The sequence below is a fragment of the Zymoseptoria tritici genome, chromosome 4 (genome assembly GCF_000219625.1).
Source record: "Zymoseptoria tritici IPO323 chromosome 4, whole genome shotgun sequence".
NCBI lineage: Eukaryota > Fungi > Ascomycota > Dothideomycetes > Mycosphaerellales > Mycosphaerellaceae > Zymoseptoria > Zymoseptoria tritici.
Window position 1 is genome coordinate 481,671 of NC_018215.1, and position 18,430 is coordinate 500,100.

The 18,430-nt window shown below is 53.2% G+C and overlaps 5 protein-coding genes across 5 annotated transcripts; 3 read left to right on the forward strand and 2 right to left on the reverse strand.

Annotated features, from left to right (window-relative positions):
* Window positions 1–1,158: 1,158 nt before the first annotated feature.
* MYCGRDRAFT_70729 (putative FRE ferric reductase-like transmembrane component) lies at window positions 1,159–4,020 on the forward strand (the record flags this gene model as incomplete). The annotated part of the gene is made up of 3 exons (XM_003852801.1): window positions 1,159–2,361; window positions 2,408–3,522; window positions 3,703–4,020. 3 exons carry the CDS (start codon window positions 1,434–1,436, stop codon window positions 4,018–4,020), a joined length of 2,361 nt encoding a protein of 786 aa, XP_003852849.1.
* A 118-nt stretch (window positions 4,021–4,138) lies between these two features.
* MYCGRDRAFT_85549 (uncharacterized protein) lies at window positions 4,139–4,937 on the reverse strand (the record flags this gene model as incomplete). The annotated part of the gene is made up of 2 exons (XM_003853512.1): window positions 4,139–4,663; window positions 4,722–4,937. The coding sequence occupies 2 exons, from the start codon at window positions 4,935–4,937 to the stop codon at window positions 4,139–4,141; spliced, it is 741 nt and encodes a 246-aa protein (XP_003853560.1).
* Window positions 4,938–6,083: 1,146 nt separating this feature from the next.
* On the reverse strand, window positions 6,084–6,530 carry MYCGRDRAFT_28446 (uncharacterized protein; the record flags this gene model as incomplete). Its single annotated transcript, XM_003853511.1, has 1 exon — window positions 6,084–6,530. A coding segment is annotated over one exon (447 nt), but the record flags the coding sequence as incomplete, so codon positions are not given.
* A 323-nt stretch (window positions 6,531–6,853) lies between these two features.
* Window positions 6,854–12,910, forward strand: MYCGRDRAFT_92316 (uncharacterized protein; the record flags this gene model as incomplete). Its single annotated transcript, XM_003852802.1, has 2 exons — window positions 6,854–7,229; window positions 7,356–12,910. The coding sequence occupies 2 exons, from the start codon at window positions 6,854–6,856 to the stop codon at window positions 12,908–12,910; spliced, it is 5,931 nt and encodes a 1,976-aa protein (XP_003852850.1).
* A 435-nt stretch (window positions 12,911–13,345) lies between these two features.
* MYCGRDRAFT_70735 (uncharacterized protein) lies at window positions 13,346–14,202 on the forward strand (the record flags this gene model as incomplete). The annotated part of the gene is made up of 3 exons (XM_003852803.1): window positions 13,346–13,406; window positions 13,582–13,717; window positions 13,767–14,202. The coding sequence occupies 3 exons, from the start codon at window positions 13,361–13,363 to the stop codon at window positions 14,200–14,202; spliced, it is 618 nt and encodes a 205-aa protein (XP_003852851.1).
* Window positions 14,203–18,430: the final 4,228 nt, after the last annotated feature.

The window sequence follows — 18,430 nt, forward strand, 5'->3', positions numbered from 1 at the left end:
ATCAAGAATATCACATCTGCAGAGACCTTTCTCATATGATCGACTACGACCAGCAGTTGAGGACAATGCCAACATTCATAACAATGTACAGAGTGCTGGCACGTGGGCACCGTAGCTCTTGGAGTTTTGCATGGTCTCTCGAAGCCTATTCAAAAACAACGCGACCAATGACAGCCTAATCCTGACCGGGACGCTCTGCAAATCGGATTGACCATTCCGCTGTGTCGACCATCCCGCTATTTCGAGACGTCGTGGCTCAAGCACGACCACGGCGTGCATCGCAACTATGCGCTCTTGGATGTCCAGTTTGTGCGAACTCGGAGCTCCGGCCTACCGACAGGCACGCTGCCATTATGGCCATGCGATCGATATGCTTGGTGGTGCATCTCCATGCGGTTGAACAGTAGGGATGTTTGATTGACTCGCCAGCCAATCAGATGGAATGTCCGGCACTGTGGTCACTAGCGTATATTCCCAGCGGCTACCTGGAGAACTTCAGTGGCTCGACAGCTTTCTCCACCACCTCGCACAAACCGCGAGTCACGCATTTTCTGACGGGCGGTCGCTTCTCGGACCTTCCCTGCCGTTTCATTCGCCCTCCTTCTGCCATGCGATGTCCACCAGAACACCGTGTGAGCTGCTCGGTATACGTCTCTAGACTCCAGTTGGATGGTCTGCTGCGTGTGACTGTGCTTGCCACAGCACAAATGACATTTGAGTGGCCATGTCCGGAGCGAGAAGGTGCTATGTGATGGGCGCAATGAGCGGAGGCATGCGGTCTGCAGTTCTGGAAGCGTGGCGCCCGACGTCCACTGCGACTGATAACAAAGTTTTGTGATCTCGAGCTAATACTTTCCTCTTCCGAGAAGTCGTCCAATCCTGCATCTTGCGATAACGCTCTTTGCATCGGTTAATCTGTTCTGTGCAGGGAGGAAGGTTTCCCTGCGGCTCGACTACTGCTGCCATCACTCTGCGTTGATCACACATTTCTGCGCCATAGGATGACCTGCGCCTGGACCTGACAGGAAGCGAACCGCGCACCTGCAGCCGAGTGATGGATTGCGGGTCCAGTGCCACTCTTGTGTTCGTTGACTACATGCATACCGTCGTCGCTCGGCTTCCGCGCTGGCTTTTGCTGTTGTCTTGCTTTCTCACGACTTCTTCTTTGATTTTGCATTCTCTGGGAGACTGACCGCCAGCGGCAATGTGATCGACGAGCGAGATCGATGGACACTGCCTGCACAATTACATACACCCATTACTACTTTGGACCAGGAGCACCTGCTGTGGTTGCACGACTTGACTGCACGTGGTTTTCGTGGAACACGACATCGCGGGAGATCCAAAGCCAGCAGCATAAAGGTCCGGAAGGGTGGCCGCAGTTTGATGGCCAGCACAGTCTGATTTGAGGGGTGGAAATCGAGGGCATCACGATGCCTTCAGTCTCAGAGTTTTTGGCGAGGCGCGCACGAATTACCCTCAAAAACTTCCAGAGCTGGTCGCCGCCAGTAGAATCGCCGAATGTCTGGCAGCCTGGGGACCTGGAGAAGCGCATCAACATACCCTGCTGCAACAGCAGCAGCCCATCTGGCCTGGTGGAGGCGACCACTTCCGATCCATGGAACAAGTCGGGAAAGTACGCCCTCGGCTGGGTTTACTTTGCTGTCATCCTTTTGGCACTCACTTCGGCACTGCACTGGTATCATTTCTGGAACGACAAGATCCGCGTTGCGACGCACAAGGAGTCTGTCGAGGATTCCATCAAAACGGCATCGCCGGCTACCGACTATGAACTGTCTGCACTTGGAACGGACAGGTCGCAGCGCAAGTTCTTCCCTCGAGAAGGTCCGCTACCGCAAAGCCTCCACGTCGATGAGGAGAGGTCGAATAACCTGCTGGCCAAAACCACACTCGCTCTGGTGCGATACCTATTCTATCGACCAATACCATCATTGAGGATTCACAAGCGGATGCGGCCTATTGTCTTTCCAACGCCAGGAGCCATTCTTATTGTTGTTGCGGCTCTTGCATTCGTTATTCTTTACAGCTTCCTACCACAACCATTATTCTACCAGTCTATGCAATTCGGGTCTCCTCCTCTGGCCATTCGCTCTGGTATGCTCGCTGTAGCACTAATGCCATGGATCGTGAGCCTGAGCATGAAAGCCAATTTCATCACCCTACTTACTGGAATCGGCCATGAAAGGCTCAATGTACTCCACCGATGGCTTGCGTACCTTTGCATGATCCTCAGCATCATTCACACGGTACCGTTCTACGTTACCTCGGATCGAGAAGGCTTGGTGATTTTCAAGAACATGCTGCGAGCGCAGCAACCTGGAAGCTATATATATGGAACTGGTTCGTGCTTCGCATCACTCGTATGGACGACCACTAACAACGTCAGGTATCGCCGCATTGGCACCGCTAGCATTCCTTTGCATTCACTCCTTTGGACCGCTCCGGCGCAAGTTCTATGAGCTTTTCGTCATGGTCCACGTCCCCGTCTCGATTGTCTTTCTCGGAATGCTTTTCTGGCATTGCCACAACTACCTCACGTCCTGGAACTACCTGTGGGCCACTGTCGCCATCTGGCTCGGCTCATACGTGATGCGATTATTTTACCTGAACTGGACAAACCCTTTCCGAGTCTCTTGGGGAATTGGCGAGGAAGCAGCGGTAACCGTCCTGCAAGAGAATGTGGTCAAAGTGACCATTCCCACGGAGACACGCTGGAAGCCTGGCCAGTATGTCTACATACGCATGCCGGGAATATCCATATTCGAAAACCACCCTTTCACAATTGCTTCGCTATGCAGCGATGACTATCCCTCGGAATACGGGGACAACCACAGAGACATGGTTGTCGTGTTTAGACCCTTCGGAGGCTTCACCAAGAAAGTTCTCAACAGTGCGCTTGATCACGGACCGTGGTGGACTTATCGTACATTCATCGATGGCCCATATGGTGGTATGCGGCGAAGTATGGATGCTTTTGATCACGTTGTCTTGATTGCGGGAGGCACCGGTATAACAGCCGTCGTATCGCAACTGCTCGATCTTATCAAGCGCATGCGTGATGGCAAAGCCGTGACGAAGCACATTCACCTCATCTGGGCATTGAAGCGGCCGGAAGTCATGGAGTGGTTCAAGGAAGAGCTACGAATCTGCCGGGAGTTCGCACCGCCTGACACAGTGAGCTGTCAATTCTACATCACTGCTGCGAAGCGACAGACACAGGGCGGCAAGCTCGTCAGCGCGCAGACACCAAATCGACCCGTCAGCATGGTCTTCCACGACAAGGTCAACGATGTGTTTCAAAACATCGCAAGCAATCGATACTCCATGGGTTCTCATCGGCATTCGGCATTGATTCGCGACGAGGCCGATGGCGATCCTGAGAAGGAGCAGCAACTTCGTGAAGAAGGTGCGGATCGACTGCGTCCCCTACCTGAGGCTCATCTCAAGCCAGGCCGAACGCCATCTCGCGGACGTGCAGCTCCGTCTACTGATAGGCTTCGGGTCGCTGACCGGTCACCGGTACGCAGCGTCTCTCCAAGCATTGCCGATAGCGTGGAAACTCCTCACATGCCGCCGCATCCGACTCTACATGAAAAGCGTCGATCACGAAACATGACCCTCGACATCGAGGCCGCTCAGAATGCCCAAGCTACCCAGATGCAGCAAGTTGCGGAGTCGAAGGATTCTCAAGGCTTTGACTTCGGCTTTCCAGCGACACCTACCGAGTTCCAGAAGAATCTCATGCGTTTCGCTTTCATGCCCGCGGCGGTCAAGTCCCGACGCAGTGGTTGGAGTGTTGAATGGGGAAGGCCAGACATTCCGTATATGCTGAAAGAGATCAGCGAGGAGTGGACGGGCCGGAAGGCGTGCGTATTCGTGTGCGGCCCGCCCAGCATGCGAGTCGATGTCAGCAGCACAGTTGCGGACTTGCAGAAGTTGGTGCTGAAGAGCAAGAAGCTCGACGAGATTTTCTTGCATACAGAGAACTATGCGCTTTGAGTGTGGCATAGGACGAGCGGCAGGCATGGCTCAGACTGTACATTGATATCGAGATACCCATTACATCAATACATTTCTCATTGTTCGTCAATGTCGTAAGACAGCTCGATACTGTTTTTTAGATCTTCGCTTTCGCAGCCTCACCCACGCGCCGTCCGTACACATAGCTGATATCGCGGAAGTTCTTGCCAGCCTCACCATACAGTTCATTCCTCAGCAAACTAAAGACACCCATCTTCGCCTTCGGCGCCAGCTTCTTCGCAATCTCCATCGCGGCATCAAACATCTTCTCCGGCGCCGCGATTTCGTCAACAATTCCGTCCGCGAGAGCCTGCTCGCCCGTCCAACGGTGCGCTTCAAGCAACATCTTGCGAGCAATCTCTGGTCGCAGCTTCAGCCGCGGCAATGTTCCGATGCCTTGGAAGTGGAGACCCAGGTTGACTGGTGGCATGGAGATAAATCCCCGTTTGCTGTTCATCACACGGTAGTCGTGGCTGAGGGCGAAAGGTCCGGCGCCTCCAAAGGTGTGGCCTGTGATCAGGGCAATGGTGGGAAAGGGGAAGTCCATGAGCGTCGCGAGGAGAGGATAGAAGCCTTCCGAGTTGGCTGCTGGGTTGTTGTCGGCTTCATCGAGTTCGAGTCCCTGGATCGTGGTGTCAAAGGTCGATTGTGGAGTGAATGTGGTGGTTGTGTTGACTTACAGTACACCAGAACTTGGCATCGTTGCCTCTGGTTATGACTGCACCGTCCACGTCTTCTCCTAGAATCTTGCGGACCTGGCCGTATGCTGCAATGAGCTTTTGGCAGTACTTCGAGTTCAATCGGTTCTCAGGTGCTTTACGCATGGTGAGCACGAAGATGTTGCCATTGTAGCGGTCCAACGCCAGGTCTTTGTCGTTGATGATTGATTCAGGCATTTTGTATGGGCTGGATGATGCAATCTAGAGGTTCATTTGGCATGAACGAGTTGTATCGACAGCAACACGAGGTCATTGTCGTTGCACCCCGGGTATACTGCAATCGTCCTTGCCGAGGCGTGCTGGCGCTGCGGGGATGATCTCGTCGGCGTACGGAACAGCTTGGGACCGATCGACCTCACTTTACGTGCAATTATTGCAACGAGCAGTTCTCACCGGCGACCGGACATGGACGACTGCTGGTACGAGAAGAACGATCGGAGACCGCATCTGCAGCAGACTACGTCAGCTATATACATCACGGTCATCGTGCATTCCCGGCCAGTGAGAGTGAACGAGAACTAAGATCATCTACTCCATGCGATGTTCGCAGAGGCATTGCTGGAAAGGGACGACGAAGAGCATGCACCTTGTCATCGACCACATGTGACAGTATGCCGTGCATCTTTACCCTGGCCATGTAAATATGCCCTCTCATGCATGCTCCTCACTCCCTGCCGATGACTCTGCAATCCAGACCGTGCATACGAAGCGTGCCCTTGATCATTTCATAGCTCCACACGGAGTGTCCTCTCCTCGCAGTGCCGTACCATGGTAAACCCCGATAGGGTGGTGTTGTTGTCAAATAGCCAGCATCTCGAGCATGGAGTCCCAGCCATGCCAGAACGCCTGTGCGAACCTGGCACTTGTCGACACAAAGCTCCCCACGGGAGCTGAAGTCCTTGCGCTTCGTCACTGTTCACTAACAATCCACCACCGCCGGGAGTCAATGGTCAACATTGAAAGTCATCATCGGCTTTCTTCGTTTTCCGCCATCTCCTCAGGCGCAGCACAGTTTCGACCTTTACCTTCGAGGTCTATCCCGGCGTGGTCATCCAATCCAGACCGGTGTAGAAAGGGCCACGGCCTTCCCTTGATCGGTTGTGTACCCTTGGATTTGCTCTCGTCGACCCTGCGCAGCAGTAAGGGACATCATGGGATCGACTCCTTTACCGCAGTAATATCGGGTGTCTTGGATAAGAATCCTTTTAAGTGCCAGCGTAATCCCGTGTCTGATCTCAGCCTTCACATCAAGAATTTTGGCTGTGATGTCTTTTGCGCTTCAGACGCACCCTCAGCCGGCGCTGGCTGAGCCGCGCGAACGTCGTCTTCTTCCTTGATTCTACGTTGTTGCTCCTTCTGCTGTCGCTTTGCCTCCCGCTTCTTGCGCCCTTCCAGTAGCATGTCCGTCTCTTCGAGCTCTTTCATGACCTGTTCCCACTCCTTTTCGTGTTCCGGATCGCCAGTACCAAGTGCTTGCTTCACGTCTACGTCCTCACCATTCTTCACCTTCTGAACGACTTCTCGCAGGAGCTCCAGCTTCGCATCCGTCTGTCGAGTGAAATTGAGCATGTCTCGCTTGATTGAGATGAGATTGATGGCATTGGATCCGACCAGGATTCCCAGGACCAAAAATTTGATTCCCGTGCGCCTCTCTTCCGCCCCAGCGCTTCTCTTGAGGGCCCGCTCAATGACTTCTGCCTCGGTGACTGGTCTCCGGAATGGACGAGGTATCAGTGAGGACCAGAACGATGGGTTTGCGACTCGGGGCAATCTCGACTCGCTCTCCGAGAGAGGCTTTGCGTTGGGTATGTAGTGCCGGACTTGGGCATGGTACCTCACGCAGCTTCTACACGCCGACCGAGGAATCATGATTGCAGGTGGCAGCGCCATGATGTTGAATGGACGACGGTTCTGTGTCCATCTTGGAACGCTCTGCCGTTGAATATTCGTCCTTTCCTCATTCGGACGGTTGCTCTGTCGACCAACTCTATTTCGCGGGCCGAACCGAATTGTGCATTTCGACATCGCCGGCGCGTCGAGAGCGATGATGTATCAATGAACATCAGCAGGCCAGTCCAGCGAGAGATACAGAGATGACAGATATCGCGGTGGAGGCGGTGAAGACTGCAATTATCTCCGGGACCGCGACAATTGCCACCGTCACGAGCCTCCAACGCTTACTGAGCAGCTCGAAAAACGACACTGAATCGGCCTCAACTCCCGGTACAACAGCCAAACCTCCCGGACCGGCCAGAAGTACGAAGAAGGTCGCTACATCAAGCTCTACCAGGATCAAATCGAAGCGAGATCAAGAAATCAAGATCCGCGAAGATGAATCGCCCAGTCTGGCACCGAGGGAGAGATATGCCTTGGCCACGGAGATTGTCAATATCGGACTCAAGGCTCTCCCGCAGACGATGACAGCTTCGGTCAAGAGCCCCAAGAAAGCTCAGATGAAGTTCGAGGGACGTTCGTCCGCGTCAGAGAGCGCCTTGCAACCACGTTCTGTTAATGCTACACCAGTACACGACCGTCCGAGGGGCTCAGGACGAAGTTCTCCTAAATGTTCCTCATTGAACACTCCTCCGGATACAGCTCATCTCAAAGCCGTCTCGGACTGTGCGCATCTCGCATTCTCGTATCTGAGATCTGTGGACATCAACAAGCTTAACGTGAAGCCTTTGCTCAGGAATCAGCTAGAGAATGGCATGCTTTCCCTTGCGGGAAGGATGATCAATGCTGGTCTGGACTCCTTGGCTGTGAAAGAGCTGCGGATCATCAAGCGACTACTGGAGCAATCTTCAAATGCGGTTGCGAAGCAGGGCCGCACAGCAAAGACAAAAACCAACGATCCTGAGACCATGGCGAGCCTATTACGATTCGACCTTGATCTCGCCTCCAGACCAGATCTCCTTCCAATGGTCGTCACGTTTCATTTGCATCTACTGAGGATCTTGGCTCGTTCCCGTAATCCATCCGCTGTCGAGGAAGCGGCTCAATATCTCCGGCCCGGAACCCGAGGATCACCAGTTCAGGCGATTCAATTGCTCATGGAAGCCACTGGAGATGTCACAAAGGCGAGCAGACAGCTTGAGACTGTGGCGAACCTGATCCTACAAATGTGTCCAGGTGTTTCGACCGCCGCAGATGAAGCCGCGCAGGATCCGAGTCGAGGTCCCGAGCCCGTAGCAGTTTTTCAACTTCAAACGTGTGCCCTGGAGATAAGAAAAGAAATGTGGAAACTGGTCGAACATGAAGTTGATTTCGAGAAAGAGCTCGCAGAGCCCTTCGCGAGGTGTCTTGACGCACTGATGAGGAGAGTTTCCGGGCAGAAGCAGACTGTGACGCTCTACGAGATTTGCAAAGGAGCATATAGCGATTTGGGTCTCAATGTGGCTCAGTCAAGTCAAGTCCGAAGCTCGGCCACATTTTCGAGCCTTCGTGTTCTGTCCATCCTTGCTCACCAGGCCAGTCTTCACGAACATGTGTATGAATGGGCAGACCTGGCGACCAAGCAGTGTGAAGGCCTCGAGGCCGGACACGCTCGTTTCGCAACTGCCTCTACGATGAGATTGTCAGCCCACCTGGCATGCTTGGAGAAAGCACCGAAGAATACGAATCTGCTCTCGGCAGTGCTCTGCGTGAACCAATGCCTGGAGGGCAAATTGACCGGTAGTGCGGCCGATTTCGAGATGCTACTTGAGGAGACCGCGCGCCTTGTCCGCCGTGAAAGTTCCGCGTTCACGGATGACAAACTCCGCTCGTCGTGGCGTATGCTGGTCTGTCTGTCAGCTGGGTTTGCGTCTCGATATGCTAAGTCGTATACCGACTCGAGAAGCTGCAGGCTGGCCTTACAAATCATAAATGCCGCAGTTTCACTGAGCAGAACGACCGAGGACCTCATCTCATGGACAACAAGAGACACTGTACAGACGTTTGTGCGTCTAGGGGCTCTCGAAAAGGTTTCAGAAGCTGCAGCAACAAAGCCTCTGACTCAAGCGTGGTCAACATCTGCCGCAACCTTCACACTGAGCAGGATTCTCAAGGCTCTAGTTGTGAAGAGCGCCAGCTCTCAGACCAAGTTCGGCGTGTCAGCAATTATTGACGAAGCTCTCGTTGATGCAACGCATCTCGGTCCGCTCTTCGAATGTTTGCTTCACCACATTCTGGAACTGGCCCATAAGCGAAGATACCAGAGCAGCGTTCGATCAATATTACTGGAAATTGTCGAGCGACTGGACAAAATCTACTCATTCGATGCACATCCCATCCGACGGGCACGGGTTGCCGCAATTGTTTTGCGTGGTTGCGAACAGTTCCCGGAGGTCCTCTCTCCCGACGTTATTCATGGACGCCTGCGAAGTCCTGCTATAGATACTGGCTCGCTGGGCATGGATGAGGGATTGCAAGCATACCTTCCAGATATCGGCGCCTCTCTCGCCGTAGCCAAGGCATTCCAGGACGGATGTCCTGATATCAAAGCTCTCGCGGCAAGCATGTCGGCCTGGCGAACATTACTTGATGCTCCCGGCAATACCACGAGTCTCGATCATGTCGTTGACAATCCTCGCGTTTTGGTGGCACAGCTCGTATCCCTTGAGGGATATCTCGGAGTCACGGGTGATGATCTGCTAAGAGCCGAAGTTGCTCAGCTGCTGTACGATGCAGGTGGGCGCTGTGGTGCCACTGTGACCGAGCAATACAGCTTTGCCGCGAAGGTTGCGATGGCTCAAGTGTCGCTTGGCTACGCTGAACGTGCTGAGTCTGTTCTTGAAAATGTGAGAGGTCGGTTCGACATTCTAGGATGTGAGGCACTCGAAGCTCTTGACTATACTCTATGTCGAGTCGAAGTATTGCTGAGCTTAGATCGGGTTCTTGACGGACAGGAAGTCTTGGAGACTGCCAGAGCAATGCACTGCGCCTTGGAACAGCAAGAACTACGCTGTTCTCAGGCGCTTCTCAATTCCATTCAGCATGGGCGCGGATGGCTTCTGCACTCCCAAGTACTGCTAGCTCTTGCAAGGCCTGAGCAGTCCTTACGCTCTGCAAGAAGGGCTGTGAAACTTCTCAGCGGAATCTGGGTCAAGCTTGAGCGCTCGATCAATCATACAGAAGCCCCGAAAACCGAAGGGCATTCCGAATATTCTGAAGCTGAACCTGTGGACAGGCTCGCATCGAAGGTCAGCAAGCTCAATCTTCAGCCCCAGAAGACGGCAGCCTCGCAGTCCTCAGACGGATTAATAAGGAAGGGTGCCAAGTTCTGGCCGGTGGCTCGAGTGCTCTGTCGAGCATTCCTTCATCTTGCGGATCTCTACGTTCATCACGGGATATTCAACGAGGCTAATTACGCCTCTGAGCAGGCAGTCAAGACGGCAGCGGCTTGTCAGTCTCGACAATTGCTTGATCGAGTGCGGTATCACCGGAGCATTCTTCTCACCGCTGCTGGGCGGACTGAGGAAGCAGAACTCAGTCTAGCTCAGGAAAGGAGCGATACAGACGCGAGACAAACGTTGGCCACGATAGAGCTACTCCGGGCTCAGGCGATTTTGTCGGCCAAAATTGGCGAGTACAAGAATGCCTTCAAGTCGATCGACGAGGCAGAAGAAGTGGTCAGGGAACTACAATCAAGCCAACCAGCTCAGTGTGAGGAGGCGCTTTCAGCTTTGATGTCAGGATCCTCGGCCAGCAAACCCGGCCCATCCACGAAGATAGCCAAACGACCTGCGAAGCCGGGGCCACAATCGAAGAGCTCACGGACCACGACAGTAGGCAAGACGAACAAGAAGGCAGCCGCGATCACGACCTCGCTGGAGCCATACATGCTTCGGAAGCTCGAAACTCGATTGAAATTGGAGAAAGCTGCAGTATCCCTCAAGACAGGCCATGAGAAGACTTTCCAGCTGGCGAAGCTAGCTGATACCTGTGCAGCTCTCTCAGGCACTTTCAAATGGCGCCAGTTCGAATACGAATCGCTCATGAGCGAGCTCAGTGCTGCTCTCGAGGCGGACTTTGCATTCAATGCGCTGCCAGAGACGACACTTTCGTTCCCAGCTCTGCAATGTTCGGGACGAAAACCGTCCTTGGACGTCGCTGTTGCTGCCTCATCGTCTGACATGAAGTCCACCAGGCCGACAAAGCCGATGAAGCGCAAAGTCAGTGCTCCCACGCATTTTGCATCTCTGCTCGCCGCGGCACGACAAAGTATGGCTGTGGAAAGTCTACAGATGAACTCCCTGACAACGTCGGAGATACACAAACAATACGCCATGGCATCGAATGCGTCTCTGTTGCTGTCAGCTACATCCACGTCACAGGCCTCGAGCGTCCTTCACCCTGTGAGGGAAGCACTGTCTCTCGACATTGCTCGTATTCATGCAACGCAATGTCAGAACACCGTCACCTCGCTGGAAAGAGAAATCTACCCAACGTCGAAGCTCAATTCCTGGCCGCTTATTGAACCACTTCGACACCAGGACACCGTCACTGCAACTGCCTTCCAGCATGAATTGATCGACATCATCCCTGAACCGTGGACCACCGTCTCGATGAGCCTCAACGAAGAGTGTAGTGAGCTCTTCGTCTCACGCTATCGTCACGGCCAGCCACCACTGATTTTGCGCCTTCCGTTTTCACGCCAGAAGTCAGATGATGCAGAAGATGACATGTTTGACTACGGAATTGGAAAGGCAGAACTGGCGGATATCATCGAGCTATCGAATTACAGCTGTCACAGCTCTGTCGAAACAAATAAGAAAGGCGCGAAGACGAATTGGTGGTCTGAGCGGGAAGCTTTGGACTTGCGGCTGCAGGAGCTTCTTATCAACATTGAGAATATTTGGCTGGGAGGCTTTCGCGGCATCTTCTCGCAGCACGAACGAGACGTCGCCCAACTGACCCGCTTCAGAAAGGCGTTCGATGTCATCCTTGGTCGCCACCTACCATCTCGACGAGCGCCAAAGAGAGGTTCCAAAAGCCTTGCGCTCGACGATCAGGTACTGGAGCTATTTATCGGACTCGGCAATGACCAGGATGGGCAAGTGGATCTGGACGAACCGCTCTCGGACCTGCTTTACTTCGTGGTCGACATGCTGCAATTCAACGGCGAGCGCAACGCTTACGACGAGATCGATTTCGATAGCATGGCGATTGAGGTGCTGGACGCTTTGCGATCATACCACGATGTTGTCGAAGAGACCGACAGGGACTCGGCGCATTTGATCCTGGTTCTCGACAGGCGATTACACGCTTTTCCGTGGGAAAGCCTGCCTTGCCTTCAAAGCTCGAGTGTTAGTCGAGTCGATAGCATGCTGACCCTCCGGGACCGGATTTTGGAAATGCGGAGTGAGCGCCACGCGATATCGAAGCGGACAGGCAGTTACATTCTCAATCCTGGCGGGGATCTGAAAGGCACTGAAACAACGATGGCACCAGAACTGGCAAAGCTTGCGCAGACCAAAGGCTCAGAATGGACATCGATTGTTCGTCGAGAACCCAGCGAGGACGAATTCAGAAAAGCGCTGACTGATTCCGCTACGCTGATGTACTTCGGCCACGGCTCAGGCGCGCAGTACATCCGTCCAAGATCGATTCGAAAGCTGGAAAAGTGTAGCGAAGTGGTCTGGCTCATGGGCTGTTCCTCAGGTGCTGTGAAAGAGTTTGATGAACTTGAGCCTTACGCGGTACCTTTGGCATACATGGCGGCTGGTCGCCACAGTGAGATGCCCATATCGGCGGAGACCGTCAACGCGCGATATCAGAGCTCAGGCAAGTGCATGGCTGTGCTTGCCACGCTTTGGGACGTGACAGACAAAGACATCGACCGCTTTTCACTCGCCGTTGGAGAAGAATGGGGGCTTTGGAGGCCTCCGCCAGAGTCAACTAAGCTGCCGGTGAAGACGCCGAAGAAGCGGGTTATAGCTGCGCCTGTGACGCCACAGAAGGCAGCAAAGACCCCTAGGACTCCCAAGGTGAAGCAGACACCCGCTGCGCCGAAAACCCCTGCCAGAAGCCAGAGTCGACAGGCTGGGGAGTGCAAAGGGAACAGTAGCTTGGTACAAGCTGTGGCGAAGAGCCGAGATGCCTGCTACTTGCGGTACTTGAACGGCGCTGCGCCGGTCGTGTATGGCGTGCCGGTGTACTTGGAAGACTAGAGAACGCGGCATGGTGGTGCAGACCTTGAATGAAAGTATGGTCAATCAAGAGTGGCATGTGTTCGCGTCTAGCGTGGAGTCAAGGTGAATTGAAGTGAAGGAAACATTACCAGGCATGAGCGGACGCCAATCTGCGGCCCTTGCCTGGGAAGCATAGCGCCTCACTCTTTATTTGTTTGAGATTTATGAAAGGCATGCGACAGAACCAGCACCTGAAACTTGAAATTGCCGTGATACCTACTCCGACTTCTCTCACTCTCGTCTCTCCGTGTCGTTCACACACACGTGAACCTGGGAAGTACCTTACATTGCCGCAGCAATCGACCGGCCCGCACAGACTGCCGCGCTCCCGCCCGCTTGTTCGTCAGCCTTACCTCTAGCACTACCAACTCTTTCCTCCACCTACATCAACACCATCTTCCCACCAACAACACCTTCCACACCTCCATCATGGCGGACCTCGATACTTACGACGCCGACCAGCGCAACTATGAGGGTACGTCGACAACATTGTTTCCTACCTGCCACGACATGCCTGCCGCCAATGACCAGCCACGTTTGCAACTGCCGTACACAAACGCGATCTGCGCCATGCCTCACAATGCTTCGTCGCCCATCACGAGCTATCGTGCATTTCGCGCAGAACATACACTGATCGCACCGCAACACAGATGACCGTGACCGCGAGTATCCGGCTCGTGATCGCTCGCGTTCGCCTGTCGCTGACCGCGATGGAGAGGACACCCGCGTCCGCGATCGTGACAACGACGAGCCCATGAATGGCCGCGACGACGGCCGAGATGAGCGGTATGTTTATACAATACCCACCAATTGAGCTTCCCTGACTTGCCCGCAGCAGTGAGCGCCCACCACCCAACAGACGCCGAAACGACGACGATGATATCTCCACCAACCCTGGCTCGAACCTTTTCGTCACTGGCATACATCCAAAACTGAGTGAGGAGGAGGTCACGCGCATCTTCGAGAAATACGGACAAGTTGAGAAGTGCAACATCATGCGCGACCCACACACTCGTGACAGCCGCGGATTCGGATTCGTCAAGATGGTCACTTCTGATGAGGCAGATGCCGCAAAGGAGGCGCTACAAGGCGAGGTCTACGAGGGGCGGACATTCAGCATTGAGAAGGCACGTCGTGCTCGCCCACGTACGCCGACACCCGGCAAATACTTTGGTCCGCCAAAGCGAGGTCAGCATCCCCAGTCAAACGATTCCGATCAGGAAGACCGTTCGCTCGAGCTTTCGACCTGTGTCTGGCACGGAACATGCTAACAAGATTGCAGAGGACGGGCGTCCTCCTGGACGCGAATTCGGTGGTCGTGGTGGCGATCGATACGTACGTTTGACCCATTCATGACACATGACCATTTCATTGACATCAAACAGGAGCGCGGAGGCTACGGTGGCCGCCGTGACGACAACTACCGCCGCGGTGGAGGTGGTGGCTACCGTGACCGCTACGATGATCGCGGAGGCTACGGAGGACGTCGTGATGACTACGGCGCTCCCCGTGTCGACCGATATGCTTCTGGCGGCCGCGAGGGCGACAGATACGGCGGAGGCGATCGTGACCGTCGTGGCGGTGGTGGTGGCGGTGGCTATGGAGGAGGCTATGACCGTGCTTCCCGCGGACCACCTGCAGACGTTGCCGGCGGCTACCCCGATGCTGCTGCTCCACGCGATGCGCCTCGCGAGGCCCCACCCGCTCGCGGCTACGACGACCGCCGCCGCGCTTACGACTAGGCCTTTTGCAAAAGTGGACTGCTCGTACTACTGACTGTTCAGGCGTCAAGGAGTTCGCGCGCTGGTCTACTCAGCACCAAAGATCGAATCATACTGCGACCGAGGAGTTCTTGCGGGATTCACCAGCCCATGTACTATCACAACTTCCCTTTCACCCGGTGCGACTGCAGCATGTCTTATTAGCAGCGTCAAAAAGGAATTTCGGCAATCGGCAATGGTCTCTTCAGCTTTCGGTAACCCATCGGAGGCCACACACGCTGCCAGCACTCTCGGCATTCAGTAATTCGATCAGACACCCTTTCCTTCTGCACCACTCTCGTGGACGTCTCCGTCGACCGTCCTCCACCTTCAACAGTACTCTGCAAGCAACTCAGAGCTTCACGCAGCGCAGCCATCATCGCTCGACCGTTACGCCTCGCCCAACATACTTACTCGTCCATCATCAACAACATAACCGCGCCGTGAGACCTTCGCCATCGCCATGCCGCCTCGCGGCTCTGGTCGCAACTCTCCAATTCTTCATCACGGCACTTCCCAAGACACCATCGAAGCAGCTCCCACCATTTGCATCGACTCGATCGCGTATCAGACTCAAACCCTTGGGCTCGACCGGCTGTTCGAAAAGCAACCGACCGACATGACATCGTCTTTACCGGTCGTCGGGATTTACGCCTGGACTTGCAGGCTAACTCGATCTGCTGACGTTTCTCTTGCCTCATTCTATGCACGAATAGTTTTTGTACTTTTACACTTACTGACGCTTGCACAGGTCTTGAGGAGATGTTCGTGCTCCTACATCCTCGAACGCCAGCAGTCACACAGGACGGACGGCAGGGCTGTCACAACTGGGAAGGCTGGCTCGTGGGCTCGTTTGTCTGGATACGAAGCCGAAGCGACTGCACGTGAGTGCCTGGAATGACCACACGAATTTGCAACAGCATAATACGGTAGGCTTTGATTGCTGTGATCAAAAGCAGCTTGGGTCTGTCTCCACTCACAGCTGCTGCTCGAGGGCTGCAATAGCTTGTATGTAGCAGTTTTGAATGCTTTTGTTTCATCTCCTCAATTTTCCTTTGTTTGTAACTCCAGAACCGCCATCGCTGACCCCCTCAGTATCGGCTTCGTCGCGCTCGACGCTATTTGGCGCGTGAACAATCGTTATTTGGCGCTTTTGAAGGTCACGTGCTCGGGTCTCGCGTCAACGCGTGTCGCGTTCCTTACCTGTTTTTGCAGTGAACTTGAACAGTTTTTAACCACTCTCCCGTGCCCTCGTCGTCGCCGTAGTATACTATGCCTCCTGTTGTTTCCGCCGTATACGCTGCTACCGCTAGCTCTACCGCTATAGCTGCTACCGCCGCGCCGCCGTCCACCTACGAACGCGCGTTTCTTAATAAGGACGAGGATAAGGATGAGGATAAGGATAAGGACGATAGTAATATGCTGCAGCACGAGTTCGATAGACTGGAGCTATAGGAGAAGGAAGAGGTGTTAAAGGAGCGTAAGGATCGTAAGGCTCGTCGTCGCCGTCTCAAAGGATTCTACAACTCTCTTAGTTAGCCGGATAACAATAGAGCGGTAGATAATGCTACCGGCGCCGCGGTCGGTAGTGTTGTTAAAGGCGCGGCAGTCGGTATTGTTCAAGGACGAAGTAATAGATTATCCGGCGCGGTAATTTAGGTTAATAAGAGCGCCTTCTTACACGGCGGCAGCCACCGCTACCGCTCTTACTTCGATGTTGTTACTTCGCCGGTTGTTAAAGGACTAAGATTTCTATTACAAAAGGCTGCTAAGGCATAGCTCTATTAGCATAGCAAGGAGACTAGCTAGGAGCCTATCTATAGCGGTGGTCCAGGCCTAAAGAAGGGTGTTGTTGTTTCTTAGCGCTTTATTTGTGCGAAGGGCAAGGGTAACTAATCTATAGTTAAAAGAAGGAAGGGATTAGATGCCGCTAGAATCGCTGTTATACGCAAGAACACCTCCTTAAAGAAGAGCGGCTGCACTATGTCGTTAACAGTAGCTAAGGTAAACAAGTCGTCGTCTAAATAGAAGGTATCCCTTAGGAAGAGGCTATGCTACAACTACCCCCCTAGTAAGGCAATTAGACTGCTATTGCACCGCCGTCGTTCTCGTAGTCCTAAGATAATCGAGTTCCTTCGCCATGCTCGCAAGGCTAGTATTTCTGCGAAGGAACTAAGATACTAGTGCAAGAAGAAGTTTAACACCGGTGACGAGAAGGACACGCCGCTGCTCTTAAAGGATATCTATAACGCATAGTATACCATTCGCCTTAAACAACTAGATAGCCTTACGCCGGTTAAGAGGGTGTTAAAGACGCTAGACGATAAGGGCTACTAGCACAGTAAGCCTTTAAAGGATTAAGCTAATAACCTCTAAGGATTAGCATAGTGCAATCTAGAGCTGTTACAGGTTTTTAAGGACAACAGCGACGTGTAGCTCGTCGACTGCACGTACAAAACTAACTAGTATAGCATCCCCCTTATAGTAGTAGTTATTCGCACACGCACCGGCATTTATATACCTGTGCTCTACGTCCTTATGCCGGACGAGACTAAGGGTGGCTTTATATAGGCATAGCAGCAGATTAAACGCTGTCTAGACGAGCATAGCATCGACGAGCTATCGTATATAATACACGACCGTAACCGGCAGATGTAGAAGTTATTTAAAGCGGTGTTTCTACAAGTGCTACACCGGCTCTACATATAGCACATAAACGTTGCTGTTAAGAGCAACGCTAATACGAAGTTTAGTGTTAATATAGTGCCTAGGGTCCTTAGTAAGAAGGCGACGACTGCACGCAAGAAGGTTACTAAACAATAGCTTAAAGGATACAGAGCTTGCCTTAATACTACAACACCGGACGACTTCGAATTATAGTACAACGTTTACAGGGCTAGCGCTAAGCTGCCCCTTGTAGACTCCTTTACGGATAAGGAGACTCTATTAACACCGGATAAGAAGGCAACATAGCTCTACCTCTGCAACTCGTATCTGCTAACGCAGTAGTAGTCGCAAGAGAAGAAGTTCTGCGTAAAGGCGTAGACTAAGAGCATATGCAGTTATAGCATTATAACAACCTTACTATATAAAGGTGCATACGGAGGTCTGAAGGCATAGCTTAAGTCTGCACGCAAGGATATCTTTAGCCTCTTTAACTCTATAGAGCCCTATTACGAGCACCTTGTCGACAGATACAAGGCGTTACTTACGAGGTGCAAGGGGCGTGTATCTACTACGTTTAGAGGCAAGCCCTTCTAGAGCAGGGTCGTGAACGTAGTGCATAAGGACGCATTAAAGATAACTAACGAGCAGATTATAAAGTAGAAGTAGTATAAGAAGATAGACGAGCTACCGGCGTGCACTAACACCTTTACCGCTGAGACTGGCACACTATGTTTATACCGCCTTAGTCTATACCTCGAGGCCTTCTTCGCCGGTAGCTAACTACTTACGCTTACGTGTAAGGAGTTTAAGAAGGCGTAGATCTATCCAGGTAGCCGACTGCCTCCTAAAGCGCCGGCGACGACGACGACGACGACAGTATATAACCCTCTTGTGCGCACTAACAAGCGCAAAGCGGACTAGATGCAACATAGCCCTAACAGCAATATACGTAAAGCGACTAGACCGGAGCAGCTCTTACAACAGACTATAGAAGCGGCTATAGCACGCCGCCGCAATAAAGAGCCTGGCGATCCTTTATTACGACTACTACTACCGCTAATACTATTATAGC